Source organism: Argiope bruennichi, chromosome 5 (assembly GCF_947563725.1).
Source record: "Argiope bruennichi chromosome 5, qqArgBrue1.1, whole genome shotgun sequence".
NCBI classification, from domain to species: domain Eukaryota; kingdom Metazoa; phylum Arthropoda; class Arachnida; order Araneae; family Araneidae; genus Argiope; species Argiope bruennichi.
The window spans coordinates 84413405-84434530 of record NC_079155.1 but is presented as its reverse complement, the minus strand read 5'-3'; the positions used below and the strand labels follow the sequence as shown (position 1 = coordinate 84434530).

Genomic DNA, 21126 nt, shown 5'->3' with positions numbered 1-21126 from the left:
TTCCAAAATCCACAATCCACTTCAAAGAAATAAAGTGAATACCAAATGTACCTTCTTGTTTGCTTATATTTTTTTTTCACTTATATACGTCTTCGAATTACAGTGGAAACAAAAAGAAATCAATGAAATAATCAGAAAACCGTTTCTTACGGTTTTTTTCTGAAAACCCTTTACCTTTCAGTTCCGATCACTAGTAATTTTCTTGGCAGATTGAAGAGAAATTGGTTTCGGTAGAATGGCAACAGCTCTTCGAACAGGTTGTTCAATTTGAATTGTTGAATAAGAGAAATAAGTGCAATTTGAACTCGTGTGTTTACTGCTTATTCTATCTGCTTCTGTAGCATTTGAAAGAACTCGTTATTTGAAGGCTGAAATGGTAACATAATTCCATTTCTAGAATCCTCTCCAACTTACTTCACTTATTTTTAATTCGACATTTTCAAGCTCTGTTTTCCATTATGTGATTCACATAACGTGGTTCGGTTTACTAAAAGTAGTACTCAGTATCCTACTGGAATTTATTTGTAAATAAAATAGACATTTCTTGTTTATTCCATATTTTTCTGTGTCAAAATGTAGATAGTTATTTAATGAGGGGTTATTTTTTTACATTTGCTGAAATTTTATCTTTTTCTTTTCTGTATTCTAAAAATCAAATCAGTTTAAATTAATTATTGTTCTATTTAAAATTATTCGTTCTATTCTAAAAGAACTGTTCTGATAATTTAAGTTGACAAAAATATTTCTTTAAAATAACTTTAATCCTACACTAAATAGCATAATAAGCAATAATTCCTTTTAGATGTTTTCTTAATTTTATAATTAATTAATTAACTTAATTACAACACATCTTTATTTGAAGTATAGAAGAAGTTCGATAAATAGTGGCAGTTTTTTAAATGTTTAATTTTAATTTAAAACTAAATTGAAGAATAAATGTTTGACTTTTTTTATAGTACTTGCAGTTATATTTATAACTTTACAAACCTGCTATTTCAAAACAATTAAAAAATACCATGCTGTACTCAGTTACAAACGACTGTCGTTCAAGCTTTTCGTATACATTTTTTAACAAACTAACAAAAAAAAATTTGCCCTTGATATTTAAGGGATATTCCATCCATTATGCAACCCCTCTTCACGGCTGTTATATTCGGGGACTTCAGCATCCCAATAAACACCCTTTAAATTAAAAATTCATCATAATAAAAAGTAATAAATGTAATTAAGTTCTACAACAAATTTTCGGTGCTACTCATTAAACCATTGAACTGCCATCTACGGATGGAAAAGAAAATGATTTTATAATTTTCAATTTTATAAGATCATGAAATTTTAAAATTCTAAAAAAAACCTCATAAAATGTATAAATTTCGAAAACAATTATACTTGAATATATATGCGCAGAATTTCCTAAAAAAAATGTCAGATTTTGACATTCCTTTTTATATAGACAGGAATTCTGATTTTACAAAAAAAAGATTTCCCTTATCAATTTCAAAGCATATTCTTCTGGTTGAAATATCTTCGTAATAAATATTTAATTAAAAGTCGTTTATGTTTGTATAAGTTAATGAACTTCAGTCTTCACATCGTTTCTAAGCAAAAGAAACATCAGACATTTTGATAAGAATGGTATGTTAATTTTATTATGAAACGTCTGGATTTTCATTTCCATAAACCTTCATTAAATGAAAATTTTTCCAATTCTCTAAACTATCTCACTAATAACTGCTAACTATCATACCGCTATCAATTCATGTGAATCGCTATGAACTTCACGTTTTCATTTTCAAAGTGCATTAGGGAGCCCATCGTGAAAGTCAATTTAATTTACAATCGCTTCCAGAGCTGGAGTCATAAAACTCGATTCAGAGCCAGAACTTTTATACCAGTCCCAAGAAAACGGGAATGAATTAAAATTTAATCTTTTCCTAGCTTGCTTTAGTGCTTAGAAATCGGTTTCTTTCAGACGGTTCTCCTTTTCCTAGAAGAATGCCTAAATTCCAGTTCAATTAACTTATCTTAAATTATAATCGCAATCCACTTAAGTTTGGAACAGTTTAGCTGGCCATTTAAAGCACTTCTGCCCCATTCTTCTAAATATCCGATTTTAAGTAATAATAACACTGGAAATTTGCGCCCCCCCGTAAAACGTGTTTATTTTAAATCGCTTTCTCTCTTTTCCCCAACTCTAAAAGACCTCATAAAAAGAAAAATAGGATTGAATCTGAAAATGCGCCAAAGAGAATGAAAATTTGGGCTGCTGGTGAACAGTCAGTAATGTGTCATCTAACTTTGTATCGTATCAAAAACTAATTAAAAGTTGGCTCATAACTCTTTAGCAAAGTAGATATGCTCTATTCAGACTCGAACGGATTTTCTTTTCTTTTTTTTTTATCCACGAGAAATTTTATTAATTAATGGAAATTCATCTTCTTTTCCCTACTTCCGTTGGAGATAGGAGTCAGACACCGACTCTGTCAGCCGGATGAAAAGACTGCGGCACCCTTTACTGACTGGCTAAATCCGGGGATCGTTGTGAAAATTAAATTTTGTTCTCCCGATATTGAACTGCCCGACGTGGAACTGTGTCGAACCAAAATTTATTGCCACCGACTTTTTAGGCTCCGTGTGTGGCGCTGTGGATTATTGATGTTCTGTCTGTCTACAGCTGCTAATTCATGATCCTGGTGTCATGGCAAATTGACTGCTTAAATGATGTTTAATTTTGATTCGCATTAAACCAAATTGACAACATATGTTCATTTTTTTCTACAATTTATTGATGGATTCAGTTGTTGAAACGTGAGAACTAATGCAGTCCACTTTGAGACATTCGTCACCATAATTTTTCTACTTCTTTAATTTGGAAAGAAACTGGTGGCTTTATTTAGATTTAAATCAACAGTTTTTTAAAGCAGTTGTGTTAACAGTTTTCGTTTATTTAACATTTAACAGTTTTATTTAACAGTTTGTTAATTTTAAGTTTTCTCTTCTTTTGTTGTTCCTCTTTATGTGAATTATCGAATTTCTACCTGTCATTCATTTCTATTTCACGATCCTTGTATTATGTTAAAACAATGACTCTTCAGAGAAAAAATTATATTTTATACGAATTAAAACGAATCGGCGAGTCAGTGATTTTATATAATCACTGTTTTTGGTTAATGATTCTACTTAGTGATTGAAACTTGAAAACTCCTCCATTTCGGTCATCTAAGCATATTTTTCTTAGATTCTAATTTATAATTAAACTGGGAGATTTTTTTAAATCAACAATTATCTAAAACAGTGTTTTTATAAGATACTGAAATGTTTTCTTGTGTAAATTTACAATTTCATGTACGAATATTTCATGTGCGTATATCTTATAACTCTAAACGAGCCATTCTTATTTATAATATAATATAAATTTATTCCGTGTGTCTTGGAAATGGTTATAAAGACTTGGATCAAATTTTATACTTAGATAAGGTTTTGCTTCTTGAGTTTGTCTATATGGGTGTCTTTCCTGGAAAAACACGATCCCCCCCCCTCAAAAAAAGAGAAAACACTATATTTATAGCTAAGTATTGACATATGATTATACATGACCCACTTAAACGTATCGGAGATGGAGTAGTGGTTAGGGCTAAAGACACCCATGCATTTTTCTCATGTTCTATCCCGCGTTTACGATTCAATTCGATTTCGCTTATAACTTTAAACGAGCCATAGGATAGAATTTATTTACAAATTTACCAAAAAAAAAATGCTTAGCGAAATTTGGTTTCCCAGGTACAAATATTTTTCAGTGTTCTCGATTATTTTAACGGTTATCCTAACCATGAAGTGCTTTTAAAAATAAATTAGCTTTAAAAAGTTCATCGCAGAAAATATGTAATCGTTGATTCTTACCCAAAGATTTCTTAAATTAGACTTAAAAAAATAGTATCAAATTATAAGTGGGCAAATTAAAGCATCATGGAAAGTATCTAATTTCTTTTTATCAATGTCTTATTGGTATTTTTATATATATTTGAGTCTTTAGAAAAAAAATGATCCATAATAATTCACTAAACAGTTTTTAAGTATCAACCCTTTACCCTTAAGTTTTGTAGGTACTTAACTTACAATTAAATGCTTATCTAAATATATGGTATCATTATATCATTTTGCTACTAATTCAGTAATTCAAAAATGTTAACGGAAAAATTATAACAATGCGTCATTTTTTTTCAACTCCATTATTAACAGTATTATTTAACATACTTTTTTACCCAAAAAAATCCTCCCTATATCTTGCAGCCAATCCCCCAACATGCTTTTTTGCGAATGCATTCAAAAAGAAAATGAGTCCATGCCACCAAAAAAATACCGCCTCACTCACTCACTCACTCCCATCTTTGCATACCTCCTCCTCTATCTCAGCTCATATCTGCTGGAAATAAACGCATCGACCCGATATCTCCCCGACCTTAACAAATCGCACTCTGGCGAACTCGATACCCGGTAATATGCAGCTAAGGACGCGCGAGTTATGCTGATTCAGCGGCGGCTTTCCAATGCAAGCATTCCCAGCTCAAGGATTTGCATGCATATTGAGCAGCCTGGGACCTAATCGACTGTATCGTATAACTCTCGCCATAGAACCCCTCCCCCCTTTTGACCTTCCCCTCCCTCCCCTCCGGTCTCTTTGTAGACACGAATCGTTATGAGGGTTTCCTTAAGCAGGTTGAGAGCTTCCAATGCCTAATGCACTCCGGTTCTAAGACCATGTCCACAGCACGTTCATAGATGATCCAGCACGATGGCTAACTTATTCATCAATTGGACCTACTGGTTTGCAAACGTCGTCCCCTCGGTGTAGGTGAGAACCGGGGTAGGTTCAACGTGGCTGACAAATGTGAGTTTGATTGTGTGTATGTGCCGCATGTCAATGGTAGGATGGCCGTTGGGATTGTTGATAGTAACCTGGAATGGAGTCGCTGTTGATTTAGTTAGTGGACTAGATCAATATCTCCGTAGGTCGGTAAGCAAGCGCGGAAGTCTTGACCGTGAGAAAGCATTAAGTTAGAGACTAATGTCGAGTTTTGGGCTTTGTGGTTGTAGTGATATCTTCACTAACATATGATGGCCCAATATCTTAGTTCGAATTTATTTTCATTTTGGTCAGAAGTCGGTTATTATATTTGATGATATAAGTCAATATTTAAATGATGATTGTCGTGTGTTACTATAAGATAGTTGACGATCTTCGAGAAATTTGAATTTTGCTAATTATACTTAAAAATGCATTCAGTTTGGCATCTTATGTATAATGCTGCTTGGTGATGTATGGGAAATTCAAAAATGGAGCCCTAGGCGTATTCTGAAAATTGGTAAACAAACCCGATAAAAATAAATAAGTACCATTTTTCCTGGTCTTTTCTCGTCAGAGTTATGTAAAACCATTCTTTTTTTGAACTCATAAAAATTTCTTATGAAAAATGCATATAATATTCCACTCAATATTTAATTTATAAGTAACTAAAGTATTCAGAGTTAAGCCTTTCAAGGGCCGTAGGAAATATGCTTCCCACCAAATTTATCAATCTTTGTATGAAATTATGTAGGTTCTGACAAATTTTTTTAGAAAAACAGAAACTTAGATGCTTTAGTTCTTTATCTTACACAAAATGATGTGTCTTGATGTGTTACTTAATTATTATTAAATTAAATTAATTAATTAATCAAATTCAATTTATTAAATTTATCAAATTAAATTTATTAAATTTATCAAATTAATTTTAAGCTAAATGAATCCCTTTTCTTATTCTCATTTCAAGCCTAAAAATGTTTTAACATAAAAAAATAACTAGATAAATAAAATAACTAACATAGCATAACTAACATAAATAAAATAACTAGAAAAAAATGTGCCTTTAAAGGGTTAAAGTAGATTAACCCGTCATTTTGCTAAGCTGAGCTGGGTATTCTATTTCATAAATGCTGATATCTGCTATAGATCGGGTTATCTAAAACTCATTTGATCCAATCCGATTTTGAGAGAAAAATCAAAATCAAAATTTTTTTTTATATGTTGCCTAGCTCAATTTAGGAATTTGTTCACTCAGTTTCTCAACACCACGATTCATTATAAAACTATAACAGCATTATAACTAACTGACTTGAACCGTCAGAATTCCGGAGAAATCATTCCTCAAAATTTCCAGATTTAAAACCGGACCATCAAACACCTCCTTTCCTTTTAAAAAAAAAAAGGAACAAAACAGAACAACTCTGCTGAATCGAAAAATACTCAAATTCTGAACAATGAGTGTTTGCTTCATCTCGAAAAAAAAGAAAGAAAGAAATATTAAAAGAGGAGTGCTAACATATTGTTATTTGTTCAGCAGACCTGGATTCACGAAATAAAGGAAAAGCATGTGAAGAGCTTATGTTGTGTTGGCGGCTTTCGTAATTATTCTCGTAACTCTCTTCAAGGGCTTGGAGTATCTTTGGCGGGGAAAAAAATTGTTTGTGTAGAACAAGAAAGAAAACTTTTGACGCTTTTGAGCGTTAAAAATGGCAATACTTTTAACATTATCGAAGAACTTCCTTCCTTCTGGGCCGAAAAGAAGTTCGAAATAAGTTTTCCCTCTGAAGAATATATGCCCGAGGAAGTCTTTATAATTTATTTTTCCGCCTTGACATTTGGCACTCACAAACCTCATTAATCACATTTGGCGTTTGCCGGTTTTCAGGAAATAAAAATTAATTTCTGGATGGACGTGTATTGAAGAAACTGCTGCCCGATTGTTTTGCTCCGTTTGAATTTTTATTTTTATTTTTCTATTCTTTTTGCTCATCATTTCGAATGAATGGCAGATAAACATAATGAACTGTCACCTTTTTTGCTGATATAACATTGGAATTAAATTTGCGTTATTTTTTTTACGAAGGTTTTCATTTATTTATTGTAAAATTTCTTAATCCTGTAAAGGCTACTGGATAGGAAGTTCAATGGTTCGAGACCCGATTCCGCTAAAGATTCGTCACCATAAAAGTGGCTGATGTATGCTAAATCCGACATCGAGTGTCAGAAACTAGAGAATGGGTACCAGCTCGGGTCTCGTCACCATCGTCATCACAATTATAATAGCTCTTCTAAAATAGGCCTGGGCCGCGATGACCTGTTGGTAAGGTCTCGTTTCCAAACTGGAGGGTTTCAGGTTCGAGACCCGATTGCACCGAAGAACCGTCGCGTAAGCAGGCCTGGTGCACGTTAAATCTGTCGGGGCCAAACGTCCTCCCGCTGGTGTGGTGTGGTGTGGCGTGGAAGTGTGGAGAGGGGTGACAGCTTAAGTATCATCCTCATCATCTGACCGCGGTTCAAAACTACGAGGACTGCTCCAAAATAGCCCTAATGTTGCTTTGAAAAACATTAATATAACTAAACTAAACTCGAAGATAGGCCAAGTGATACTTCAAATGAGAAGTTAAATATAAATTACTTAAATGTTGTTTCACTATATGATCTTTTATCAGCAATATATCTAAATATGGTATTCCCACGGGTATTTGATAGGGACAGCTGATTTAATCTTCTTTTAAGTTATTTTGTCGTTTTCCTAACTAATTCTTTGTTGTAAGAAGAAATATTCAGATTCATCAATAAACAGATAACATTTGAACTGGATTCACAATTCTTTCATGTCCAATTCTAAATGCTTTTTAAAGAAAATTTATTCCATAAGAGCAAAATGAGTTAATGTTCATTATTTTTAAGACAATAAATTTGAATGTACATTATTATTACTTTGCTAAATGATGATTTCGCTAGTGGTTTCAAATATTATTAAAATCACACCTATTCAATTAAATATTTTTTTGAGTATTCATCTATTTCTTAACTCTTCTAGGCATTAAATTCAGTGAATCGAGTGCTATGTATTTGGCAGATGTGATAACACTGATTCAAAATCATTGTTTTCGTTAAAACTCGTTAATTTAATTGTTATTGATAAAATCTTTCTCAAAAGTAAAAACGCCTTTTTATGCTTTTTTTGAATAAAATTTTAACAATACAAATCTGTTTTAGAAAAGTTAACATTTAATTTTATTTTTAGCTCATTATTTTAAAATTGAAACTTTTTTATTTTTAAAAACTCTCTTCATAGTTTTAAAACAAAAGTCGCTTGTACAATGAAATAAAATCAGTGATAACAATAAATTTAAATTTCCTGTGGTAAATTGTTTTTAATTTCAAGGCTATCTAGTTATATTTCAATCCAATTGTCTAATAGGAATTGGTGAATTTTTGAGTGGAGAAAAATTGGCATAGCTTCTTTTTTTTGCATTACAAATTCTTATTCTTCGTTTTCATTATATGTATAGGAAATCAGCATAAACTTCTGAGTTGTACTTAATTAATAATTATTGAAACACTGTGATTGTATTGTGATAAAATTTACCTTAACTCTTAGTGTTAATGGAAGTAGCTAAATTAGCGGGATATTTTCGGCTTCAATAAGAATGAATATTTTTATAAGAATGTAATAAATAGAACCAACATATCTATGGATTTATTGTGAATAGAAAATATTTTCTGCTCTCTAATTGGATATTTTTCTGAAATAAGAGAATAGCGAATTTTCGAATAGAGATTCTCATGCTTTTTCTTCTTTGAGTCGTCGCACAACATTGTTTTGATTAAGTTGTAAATAGATATGAAATAAGGTATAAATTATAACAATAGAGACATGCGCATATTAATTTTTTTAAAAGAATATATTTGGATGATAAACAATTATTTGAATCATAAAAATACTTGTTTATCATTGCAATGCTGGAATAGCCTTTGAATATTAATAATAAAAGATTTATTCTTTCTAACACAATTGTTTTCTGTTGTTGCTTTATCGAAAGGAATTTTACTGTATATGAAATTAATAAAATTAATTAATAATTTTATATGTATAAAAAAACTAGTCAACAAATTAATATCGATAAAAATTGATACTTGCATATATTTATAAGTTTGAAAAAGGATTTTTAATTAGAAATTTTTTTTTAGATTTATAGAATTCTTAAATTTCTGTTGTTAGCATCTACAAATGATATTGCATTTAAAGTTATAAGCGACCACATCCGCTACGACTGATGCCATGTTTTTAATTTTATGTACTATAAAAATTCACCTGTAAAATTAATATTTAAAGCCAAAGATTTTTTTTTAGTTTTATAATAAAGGATATCAACTACTGGTAACTCAAATTAAATTATGTCTAAATCCATCAAAATTGCTTTCTAACATATTAATTCCATTTTCAGAACTATTTATATGTGCTAATGATAAAACCACTTCCCCTTTTTCCATACTTCGAATTTTATTTGTTTTCTTTTTAGTAATGCAATAAATTTTTTAACTTCACCAAAACATACTAAAGTTCTACTATTAGTAATCCAAACTATTTTTAAAAGCTTTAGAATTCTCTGCCATAAATAGTATCTGTCATTTTTAGTAACACTAATTTCAATTTTAAATAGTATCTGCCATTTTTAGTAACACTAATTTCAATTTAAAATAGTATCTGTCATTTTTAGTAACATTAATTCTTAACCTTAATAGTATCTGCCATTTTTAGTAACATTACTTCTTAACCTTAATAGTATCTGCCATTTTTAGTAACATTAATTCTCAACTATAACTAGTATCTACCATTTTTAATAACGTTAATTTTCAACTATAAATAGTATATGCCATTTTTAGAAACTTTAATTCTCAACTATAACTAGTATATGCCATTTTTAGTAACTTTAATTCTCAACTATAACTAGTATATGCCATTTTTAGTAACTTTAATTCTCAACTATAAATAGTATATGCCATTTTTAGTAACTTTAATTCTCAACTATAAATAGTATATGCCATTTTTAGTAACATTAATTCTCAATTATAAATAGTATCTACCATTTTTAGTAATATTAATTCTCAACCATAAGTAATTCCTACTATGTCTTGATAACTTTTGTTATCTACAATAAATAATTGCACCCATTTCTTGATATCTGATATTAATAATAGTGTCTAATTATCGTTATTTGATGCATAATTGCTCCTCATAATTCCCCAATGCCTCGCACCATAAGCCTATTACAATAATTGTCAAGATCTCTTCCAAACTAAGATATGAACCTTTACTGCTCTCCTATTTCACCAGAGCATTTTAAAACTCAATATTTTATTTATCCCATCGTTACCAGACGGCGAATTCGTCTGCCCATTTAGGTACAACCCGGTACAGTTAACGTTAACGCGCGCATCCGTCATAATTTGACAATCACCGATGGCAACAAACATACCTATCATATTCCCAGGCAATTGTCATGGACTCAGTCGGAGAAACCATACCTTTCTTCTCCGCTCATTATCGGCACAAACACACAATGAACCATTAGGATAAAGTGAGGTAAGCCGCCATTAATGGCCAAAATACATCTTCATAACAAATGGTTATGGGGGGTACATCATAATGGAAAGATTTATGCGCTTTCGTTGGGGGAAAGTGTACCGTAACCAGGTTCTTCTCTAATCTGCATTGATTTCAGCTTTCCGCGAAACCTTTTAATGCTGACAGAAGCTCCCCCCTCCCCCATCTTTCGAACGAATTTCATACATCTCCCATCTATATTCCTAACACTCTTAGATCACTGGCAGCATATCAGTGATTGGGTTGTCGTGTGTTGGGTGGAAGGAGTTATTTCCGTAACATTTTTCAATGTCCAGCTTTTATACAGGAAATTCTTCTGCTACTTTTCTTAGGGTTCTGAAGCCAATTTGGCGAGATTATTGAAGTTTGGCATGTTGTGATGGCGTATGTGTTTTTTTTTTTTTTTTTTTTTTTTTTTTTGTAAAATAAGGATTGTTGTTTAAAAGATTGTCAGTGGTTTAAATATTATTTTCTCTGATTATGGTTCTTGATTTTGATGTATGCCTTCAAAAAAGTTTAAATTGATTTTAAAAGTTGCATTTATGTTTTTTTAATTGATGCGATATGATATACGTTAATTAACCCTAAAATGCATGACTTTTATTATTTTACAAAAAAAAAAAATATTTATTTTCAATAACTGCATATAATTTACAAAAATTACTAAAAAAATTTTTTAAATATTTTTTTCGAAACTTTTTTTTTAAAATTAAATAGGCTACATTATGAGTTAAGCAATAGCCCAGGCACAAAAATCACATTATAACGATTCTACAATAAGAATAAATCCTTTTTTACGATTATAGGTTTCACAATTCAAAAAAATATTTGGATAGCATTTTTAATGGTAGAACTATTCAAATAACAGCCATCTTGTTATTTTTCCAAGTTCATAGTTTAATTCCAATTCTAATACCATTATTGCCATATACAGGTCTTTTCTAGAAATTTTATCAAAACGCCTTTAAGAAAGGATTTCTAAACACTCATTTTTGCCCTTTAAAACAATCATATGAAGCTTATAAATGGAAATTAAAACATATAGTCAAATGGCTACCCGATTCACTATAGGGTTAATATATGGTCATTATCTCATCATATCTTGAATGAAAAATTTCATTTCATATCAAGCTTGTGGTGTGAACAAACTCTAAAAATATTAATATTCAAGCTATTATTTATTACATTTAAAATATGACACGATATGTCATAAATTAAAACTAGTATTTAAAAAAACTGGATAAAGATGAGAATTGAATAAGCACTGCAGGGGGAAAATCTAAGGAATGAAAAATAAAATTTTATTTGAGGATATAAAATTTAATTGCTCGGGAAATATTTGGCTAGGAATATAAATTTAACTAATTTTTAAACTTTTGGAAATCTGCTAAATCAAAACAGTATTTCGTTTTATCAGTAACTAAATATAAATCCCTAATTATAAGCATACTTAGTAGTTACTATTTTAGAATTCATTGTTAATTATAATTCACTTTTATCCCAATAAAATCTTGGTTATTGGATGTATTTAAAACTAGTTTAAATATTTCCATCATTTCTTTTAATACGCTTTCATTTAGCGGATTAATTTCATATTTGTTTCTTTTATACTTTGACGTTTCAGAGTTCCAAATTTTTGTTTCTGATGACAACATATTATTTTAATAACTAAGTCATTAGTTAATTGGTTGGTTTCAATTGAATTTTGTTGTTACGTCAGAGAAGCTATATGATAGTGAATTAGAAAAAAAATTGGTTGCAATTTCCTGAAGATCTATAAATATGGGCCTTAAAATAGTTTTTAGGCTAATAAAAATAAAAATGTTTTTTAAACAGAATTTTATTAGAGCATCTTAATACTAGAAATAATTTTTGAATCAAAAATTTGGATGTCGAAAGAAAATTATAAAATATTGAGGTGTGAAAAAAAAACTTGTAAGAAAATTTTGACAAATGGTTTTCATAAAAAAAAAATATCATTTCAGCTCTCGGAATGTATTAATAATATGATTAAATTCTAGTGTGCTTAAAGTATTTCGTATTGCAGCCTCAAGCATTTAAAATTTTGTTTTGAGCTTTGTATTTTTAATTAAAAGATATATTTTTTTCTACTTAATACTTTAATAAAAAAATATCGCTTCACTGTTATTTTTTTAGAAAAAATTTCAGTAATAACATCATAATCTTATTTCACTCTGTTCCCTTTTAAAAATGTTCTTAAACAAATTTAAAACACTTCTCTGGCCAAGCCCCTGACTCTTCGCGTGTTCTGGGAAAACGAATAGCCCTACTCGAAGAACATGACAGACTAAATCGTTTGTTTGGAACGACGTGACATCGAAATATCGTTTTCGCGGGAAGCGCATATTCCGTGCAGAATTTTGCGTTTCATAATCGTTAGTGGCTTTTCTTGTAGCCTTGCCGGCTTTTAAACGCTTGCTGCACACCGGAATCGACCAGAAGGTGCTTCAATTTGCTAAGTACTGCAATTTGTCGTAAGAGGGGATACACACACCAGAGCAGTAATTACCATGAAGTGTGCACCGCGGTTACAGTTACACGGGAACGTGATAGAAGAATATTCAGATAGGGGTGTCCTGCGTGTCCTATTACGGACTGTTTATAAAGAAGGAAAAATTGAACTTATGAATCTTTTAAACTGGTCAAATCTGGGTGTTTGCTGAATTGCGTGTGCACACCAAAATCGTCGTTTTTCGTTTGGTAGAGTGAAATATTTTGCCTCTCTTGTGTCGGTGTTTGATTTGGAAGGACTTGTATAACCATGCATGTCAATCATTGAATTAAGCCGTGTTTACTTAATGATATTAATAAAGTTATGATTTATCTTCTTTATCCAATTTAGTTCTTGACAGACTATGCTATCATGTTAATAGATCTCTTTAAACAATCATTTTCCATATCTTAATTTAACGCGCGTGCTAAATCTTAATTCAAAAAATGTTTGAATACAATTTTATTGAAGAATTAAAACCAGTTTTTCCAATTACCAAAACAGCGGATTTTTTCATCTTTAGATCTATTGTTTTTCGGGTTCACTGTCAGATGGCGCCACTGATTTGCATCGAAATTTAATTAAATCAATGATTAACTAATGATTAAATTCAACAAATATAAAAACTGTGAATTATAATGAGGATAACGAAAGGAAATGGGTTAAAACTCGATTACAAAATTCAGTCATTACAAAGATAAAAAAAGGTCGTTAAATAAATGTTTTAAAAAAGTCCTATGTAACCGTCGAAAATTAGGGACGTGATCTGAAATTTGCACACTGCTTATGAACCTCAAAATATATCATTGTATATAAAATTTACGCCAAAAAATGACTTATTTCTCATTTGGGAATGGCTATTTTTTACTAAGATCTATTTCATTTTCTCTCACTTTTTTTCTCACTAAATTGCAGACTGTTTCTTGTCATCCAAGTAGTAATTCACACGTGTTGTTCTTTCGTGAGCGGGTTGCATTTCCTCCAACTTCCACCTCAGTGTATCTGCTTATCGGAGCCTGTCAAAAGTTCACTCTCTAGCATAACAGGAAACATCAACTCTTTACTCTAAATCGAGTCCTGTGTATTCCTTACAATAAATAACGACAAAACTTCCGACAGTCTACAACATGTGTAATGAGTCAGACGCAATCCGTCATCAGAGGCCACTTCTTAGGAAATTCCCTCGACTTTTTTAACGCCCGCCCGAACGCGGTGTTTATTTTTCTCTGGGGGACATAAATCAGAAACGCGATCTTTTTGCACAAGAATTTAAAATAGCACATTTGGGTTTGGAGAAAAGAGTGCATGTTTATGAATTATTTTGAGAACAAAAAAAAGTGGTGTTGAAAAATTCTGCGAGGCTTTACCTTTGCCACTTGCAAAATTTACATAGTTTATTTATTGTTTTTAGAAGAATTCTTTAGTGTTTTTTTTTCTGTAACATCATCTGGTGCTATAGTGGTATGCTATAAACATCTCGACTCCAGCGCTAAAAAGGCGCGGATTTATCATTCGATTCCGCTAAGGATGCCATGGTGTCCTAATCATAAGATCTAGTTCTCAGGACCGAAAGGATCCGGATTCGAAACCTGATTCCACGCCTGATCCATTGTATATATGAACCTTACATCTAACATCGGGGGCGAAATATTTCACACCAGTATGATGTGGAAGTTTGGGAGGTGACTGCCAGCGGAAGTGTCTTTCTTATCAGCTCATTCTAATTCATTGTGATGAGATTCTAATTCATACAGATTTCGTGTTGCTGAACATTATAGTTGCTAAACTTGCCTACCAAGAATGCGTGAATATAGAACACTTTAAATCCTCCTCCTGTTGATGTGACGTGGAAATTGGAAAAGGCGTGATTGTTTGAGATGTCTTCGTAATCATTCTGTGATTCAAAATTACGAGATCCCATCCTTTAGGAATGTTTTTGTAATTTCAAGGCAAAACGTTAATCTAAATAAACTAAGTTAAAATAAATTTTGGCATTAAAAACCGATCGGCAAGCGAAGTTTCAAATATATGAAAAGGGCTCCAAGTGAAAGTCAGAGGAACGGTTAATGCTAAATAACATCTGGAAAATTAGTAGTAATAAGGACTAGTGAATTTTTTTAAAGTAATTTTCTCTTTACCAATTTTTAATATTGTGACCAAAAATTAATAATTAAATTCAGTATTTATTTATTATTATTATTATTAGATATAACTAGATGTATTTAACGAAATAAAAAAAATTCTACAGCTGGTTTAACGCAATGATAATCGTAAAAGTTGTCTATGAACTTATAGAAGAAATAGTCTTCCATTAGTATAATGTCACTCCTTTCATTACTATGAAGACATACTATAATTCTACCATTTCATTTCATCGAAATTTATCCTCTCCTTATTAACCAATAATGACTTCTCATCTGTACAAAAAATTACATAACTTTCCTAATCATCTCTCACGGCCATTCTTGCAATTTCTGATATATTTAAGTATTTACAGAACTATATTTCATGATTGGTTTGAATTTGGATTAAGTTGAAAAATCAATTAATTCGCATATGAAACATTATATCAAGACTATTCTAGTATTTCTTTTGCAGATCTTAATAAAATATTTCTTATTTCCAGGGAGCAGTCGACCACCTCAGGAATTCGCAATCGAACCTGCAGACCGGACAGCAATTGTAGGCAAACCAGCCGTCCTACCGTGCCGAGTTCTCAACAAAGCTGGCACTTTACAGTGGACTCGAGATGGATTCGGTCTTGGATCAGACCGAGAGCTTAGAGGTTTCCCTAGATACACGATGGTCGGCAGTGACGATGAAGGTACGAACTATTTCTTTATTGCATTTCTTTGTAAGTTATATATGCTCAAGGTTTTAGCTTATTAACTGAAGGATCTTGGAGGTCATATTTGAGTTGCTATGGACGTTTGGCCATTAATATATAGCTAGTAATTGTAATGGTAAGTCATATCTCAGATTACCTTAGGGATATCAAATCCTTGTACTTTGTCAAAGTCCCAGTGTAAAAAGGATTTACGGCAGACACTTTGAGGGAGAATATGATTCACTGCAGATGTTGATTTTATGGTCATTATGGCTTTCCTTTCAATAATTCCTTTCAACTCATATATGGCCATTTACGAAGCTGAAGAATGCATCTACTGGTATCAGCTTCCAATGAAACCCAAGAGCTTCACCTTATTCACACATCAATGTATTGTCAAATACATAAAGATCAGAAGGGGATCATTACACTGTTGCTTGTTAAATCTTGCATTGATTGCACAACTTTTTCATTTTGAAGACGTTCGTTACCAAAAAGTGTTTTTAAGAAAGAAGACAATCTTTAATTATCTCGTTAAATAGATATTTTATTATTCGTGGTTATATTCATTCTGTTATATTATACATTTATTTACTATTCTTAGTTTTCAAACTTAGTTCAAACAGCACTAAATATTTGACTAAAGATAGTATTAAACCAGATCTTTAGTTCTATAACTATGATAATGCTACCAACGTAGAATTAGATATAACAGTGAGCGCAGAATTTTGTTAAAACTTGGTATATCATAACTGATATGTGAATAAGAACCAATGCTTCTTTATAACGTGCCTAGAAGACGGTGAGGAACTTTGCAAAGAGTATTTACTTAAATTTTAAAAGGCCTCTGAAAATAATGAATCATTTGATGTTATAAATAAGGCTATAATTCAAATATTTGATTAAAAAAATTTAATATTTTTTGTTGGTGAAAGAAAATTTCGGATTTATTGTGGCAACGAACTATTGATGTGAAAATAAAAAGATATGTCCCAAAATTCCTCGCTGATAAATACAGTTAATGAAAAAAGGAATTATACAGACAAATAATCAAATTACTTGAAAAAAAAAGGATCTTAATTTTAAAAATATCCAGCATGTTTGTAAATTTACTTATATATTTTAATGACCGAAATTATAAATCTATATCCATTCCTATAAATAAATGCTATAAATAAATTTCTTAAAATCTTTCAGTATTTTTATTATAACTAAGAGATTTAAACTTACTGCTACAATATTAGGTTAAATAAAAGGATAATTAAATTTTATTTAATTGAAATTTCAGTTTAAATAGGGCTGAATGATATAATAAAAATATGTCAACAAAAGGCCATTGAATAATTATTCCATTAATTTCAAAAGGCCATTATTTCATCCTTAAAAACTTTCTGCAACAAGCATTTGGCTTTTTTTAATATAATCATATCGATATTAACGCTGTAAACAAATTTAATTATGATAAATTCATTAAAGAATTTTTTAATGAATTTATCATAACTAAATGAATTAAAGAAATTCTCTAAAAATGAAATTATGGCAATAAATATAATTTCATCATTAAGAAACTTATTCAAGTGTGCCAAAAGTACTTAAAAAAGTCGGCATTGTAAGTAAATCATTCTTTACAATACAGGGTGTTCATTAATTATTGTCGGGGTTTCCGTACCTCATAACTTTCGAATAAAAAATATGACGCAAAAACCGATTATGTATTCGTAAATTACAACTCAAAGAATTTTATTAATGATATTAAAGTGTAAAGCTTGCACATTTTGCACTTTGGCGATTCTTTGAGTTGTACTTAACGAATACATAATTCTTTGAGTTGTAATTTACGTATTCATAATTCTTTGAGTTGTAATTTACGAATACATAATCGCCTTCAACTGAATGCCTACAAAGTGCAAATTGTGCAGGCTTTACACTTTAATATCATTAATAAAATTCTTTGAGTTGTAATTTACGAATACGTAATCGGTTTTTGCGTAATATTTTTTATTCGAAAGTTATGAGGTACGGAAACCCCGACAATAATTAATGAACACTCTGTATTTAATATTAGACATTAAATTATTTATTTTTCTGAATACTGATATTAAATAAAAGCTGTAAAAATTTTCTCATAAATTAATAAATTTTAACTATAGCTGAAAAAATTTAAAGAGCTTCTCTTTTCATAAAATTGATGGTAAAATGATCCTATAATTCATTTCAGTTCCAAAATTATTCAAAGAAATTTCATCTTTTATCAGGGACCAAATATTATCTAAAGAACATTTCAACAAAAACCTATCCACTAAACACCTAATTCATTCTTAACCATTTTCGTTATTAAGCATGTCACTCCTTTATTTTTTTTCCCTCCGATCATCTGAACTAGAATCTCGCATAGGGGAAAAAAGAGGGAAAATTTTGAAATCAATTCCCCGAACAATGCATAATGAAGTGTGAATAATGCAATAAAACAATTTTGTCCGAAGAAAGACTTCTTTGCTTCACAAGAAAGAAGAAAGAATATAAAGAAAGAACTCTTTCAGACTTGGTCGATGACTAGTCTTAAATATTATTCTTGCATTGCTACCACAGATGGTATCGATATTTCAAATGTCTCGCCTTTAGCCAAAAAAAAGCATCATTTTCTGTCTGAGACTTTCTTGGAAGTAATCTACAACTGTTTTTCTTGGTTAACTTATGTTTATTCCCACTGTTGTAATATGTGAAACTCACTCCAGTAATTTTTAATGTCCCAGACAATTTCTTCAATGTCAAAAATTGGATCAGAAGCTCTAATATGATTTATAATTAAATAATAAAACTGGTGAAATGGAAATTCGGAGGTTAATAAAAGCAAAAGCCGTCTATGTAATTCACTTAGTCAATAGCTCAGTTGGAAGTCTAATGTTTATTTAGGTTTTTTATTTTCACTTGTTAATGGAATGAGTATTTGCTTTTCGTTTATTCATTTCGTTTCTAATCATTGTGGTTTGAACCTTACATTTTATTATTATATAAAATAATCCAATTAAAATTTTCTGGACACAATTAACAGGGTGAAATAGGCAGCAAAACTGATGCGATACATTTTCTGAATAACTGATAAATTTCCTCGAATAGCTTATACATTAACGGTGTTAATATTTTACTAAAAATATGCTTGGCAAATTAATTGTCTAGTTCTTTTTAGTTTGAATACTCGTATGTTTAAATATAGCCCAGTAGTATCCCCCATTTTAAATATCGATAAAAAAATATCGTATTTTTAATTCATTATTTAATCTGATATCTTATTTTGTTGATCTACCGCATGGGATTGATATTAATAAATATATTAATTAATTTTGTAATAATAGTAAAAGAGATTAATATTAGTATTATTTGGACATTAATATTAATATTAGTATTAAGAGATTAGTTATTATTTGGACATTAATATTAATATTAGTATAAAAGAGATTAGTATTATTTGGACATTAAAATGTTCGAGGACAGATTTCATTCCTTGAGTCTAATAAATAAGGATATTATATTATGTTGAAAATGTGGATATTTTCACATTATTATATCATCTATATAATTTGTATATTAATATACATAGTATACAAGTTCTCCTTTGTTTTTATCTAACATTAAACTGTGTTACTCAGTTTAATTTCTATTATAATTTCAATTAAATCAATCAAATGATAATTTTGAAACAAATAAGCAATGTTTATTTCATTTCAACATAGGTTTTGAAAAATTATTAACATGATATCCACCGTTTTCTCAACAAAATTGTTTATCTTAAATAAATCACTAACTGATTGATTTTGTGATACAACGAAAAGAAATTTGGCTAATTTTAGACCTTTATTTACCATTACAGTTTTGTGCATAACTTCATTCAGGTTGTTGGTATATCATATGAAATAATGTTGAAAACTTCTGTTAATTTTCTTGCATCAAGATTTTTAACTACTATCTTTTGGCATGATATGTAACTCACTAAATTTCAAACACACTTTAACGTGACAATATTTCACCTACCAAGACATTTAACAGTATTATAATAAATTTTAGTTCCTTTTTTTTTCATTTTTTATTTGCAATTAAAGTATTCGTTCGAAACTATTCTTTAATCTATTAATATCATTATTAATTAGTATTATCTGTAGCCATTTCGAATATAAGGATAACATTCAGAAAAAAAAGTTACACTCTTTTAATAAAACAAATTGAACAGCAGCAAATTTATTCTCTAGTTATATTTAATATGTATTAACCTTACAAATGATAAGTAGATTTTGTGTATAAAAACCTGTAGCTATCATTTATTATCATTAGAAAATAAAATAATCTAAAATATGTAAATAAATAAAATCTCAAATCATTACTTCATTAATTTCTGTATAAAAGCCTGTGGCTATCATTTATTATCATTAGCAGAAGCAGCAACCTAAAATATATAAAGTTTCAAATTATTACTTCATTAATTTCTCTATAAAAGCCTGTGGCTATCTTTGCTATCATTAGCAGATAAAACTACTTAAAATATATAAATGAATAAAATTTAAAGTCATTACTTCATTAATTTATTCAAAATTGTACGTCTGAATTAAATAAGTAATTCATTATGTGCATCCAATGGAATTACTTTTCCCTCCATACCATAATGAAAAGAATATTATTCCATTCCATTCTATTCACAGAAGAAAAAGCAGACGAACAAATAGCCAGCAATTCGTATGAAATTACAAACAAAATTTTATTTACAAATCCTTTTTGCGAAAATTTAAATCTGCCGAAATGGCTACTCTTTATAGATTCGGTTATGCATCATGTCCTGTATCCTTCAAAATCCACGATATCGCCATTGAAATAAATCGAGATTTTCTACTTGCATTTAAAAAAAAGAAGAAAAAGACATTCTTTTCGCGAAAGCTCGGAAATTCTCACTCGCGATTAATTGCAGAATTCATCCGTAACAAAATGCATTGAAAATCCTTCTGCAATAAAAATAATAAAGAAAACAAAAGCAGTAGTGGAAGTAGTAGTAGCAGATATATATCGTGCATCGGTTGCAGATTTCAATGCCGTCCATTCTCCATTAACGGTCTCTTCACTGCTATATTGTGAAATAGCGCATAACGTTGTTAATGTATGTACTTCGAATGGTCTGTTATAGCTGATAAAAAACGATTGCCCCATTCTACTCCACATAGGAAATAGGTTCTTTTCTGGAATACAGAGGCTCCATACTGAAAAAAAACAATAATAAAAAAAAGCTTCCAAAATATTGCTTGGACAGAGAACTAAAGGCAATAAATTATATGCAGTTTTTTACGACC

General features: G+C 30.2%; 1 protein-coding gene across 1 annotated transcript in view; it reads left to right on the top strand.

Moving 5' to 3' along the window:
• Window positions 1-21126, top strand: part of LOC129968738 (irregular chiasm C-roughest protein-like) — a gene marked incomplete in the record, with an annotated part of 581302 nt that overhangs the window by 492745 nt on the left and 67431 nt on the right. Inside the window, 1 exon segment of the mRNA XM_056082936.1 lies at window positions 15596-15788. Within this exon segment, the coding sequence (XP_055938911.1) occupies window positions 15596-15788 (193 nt within the window).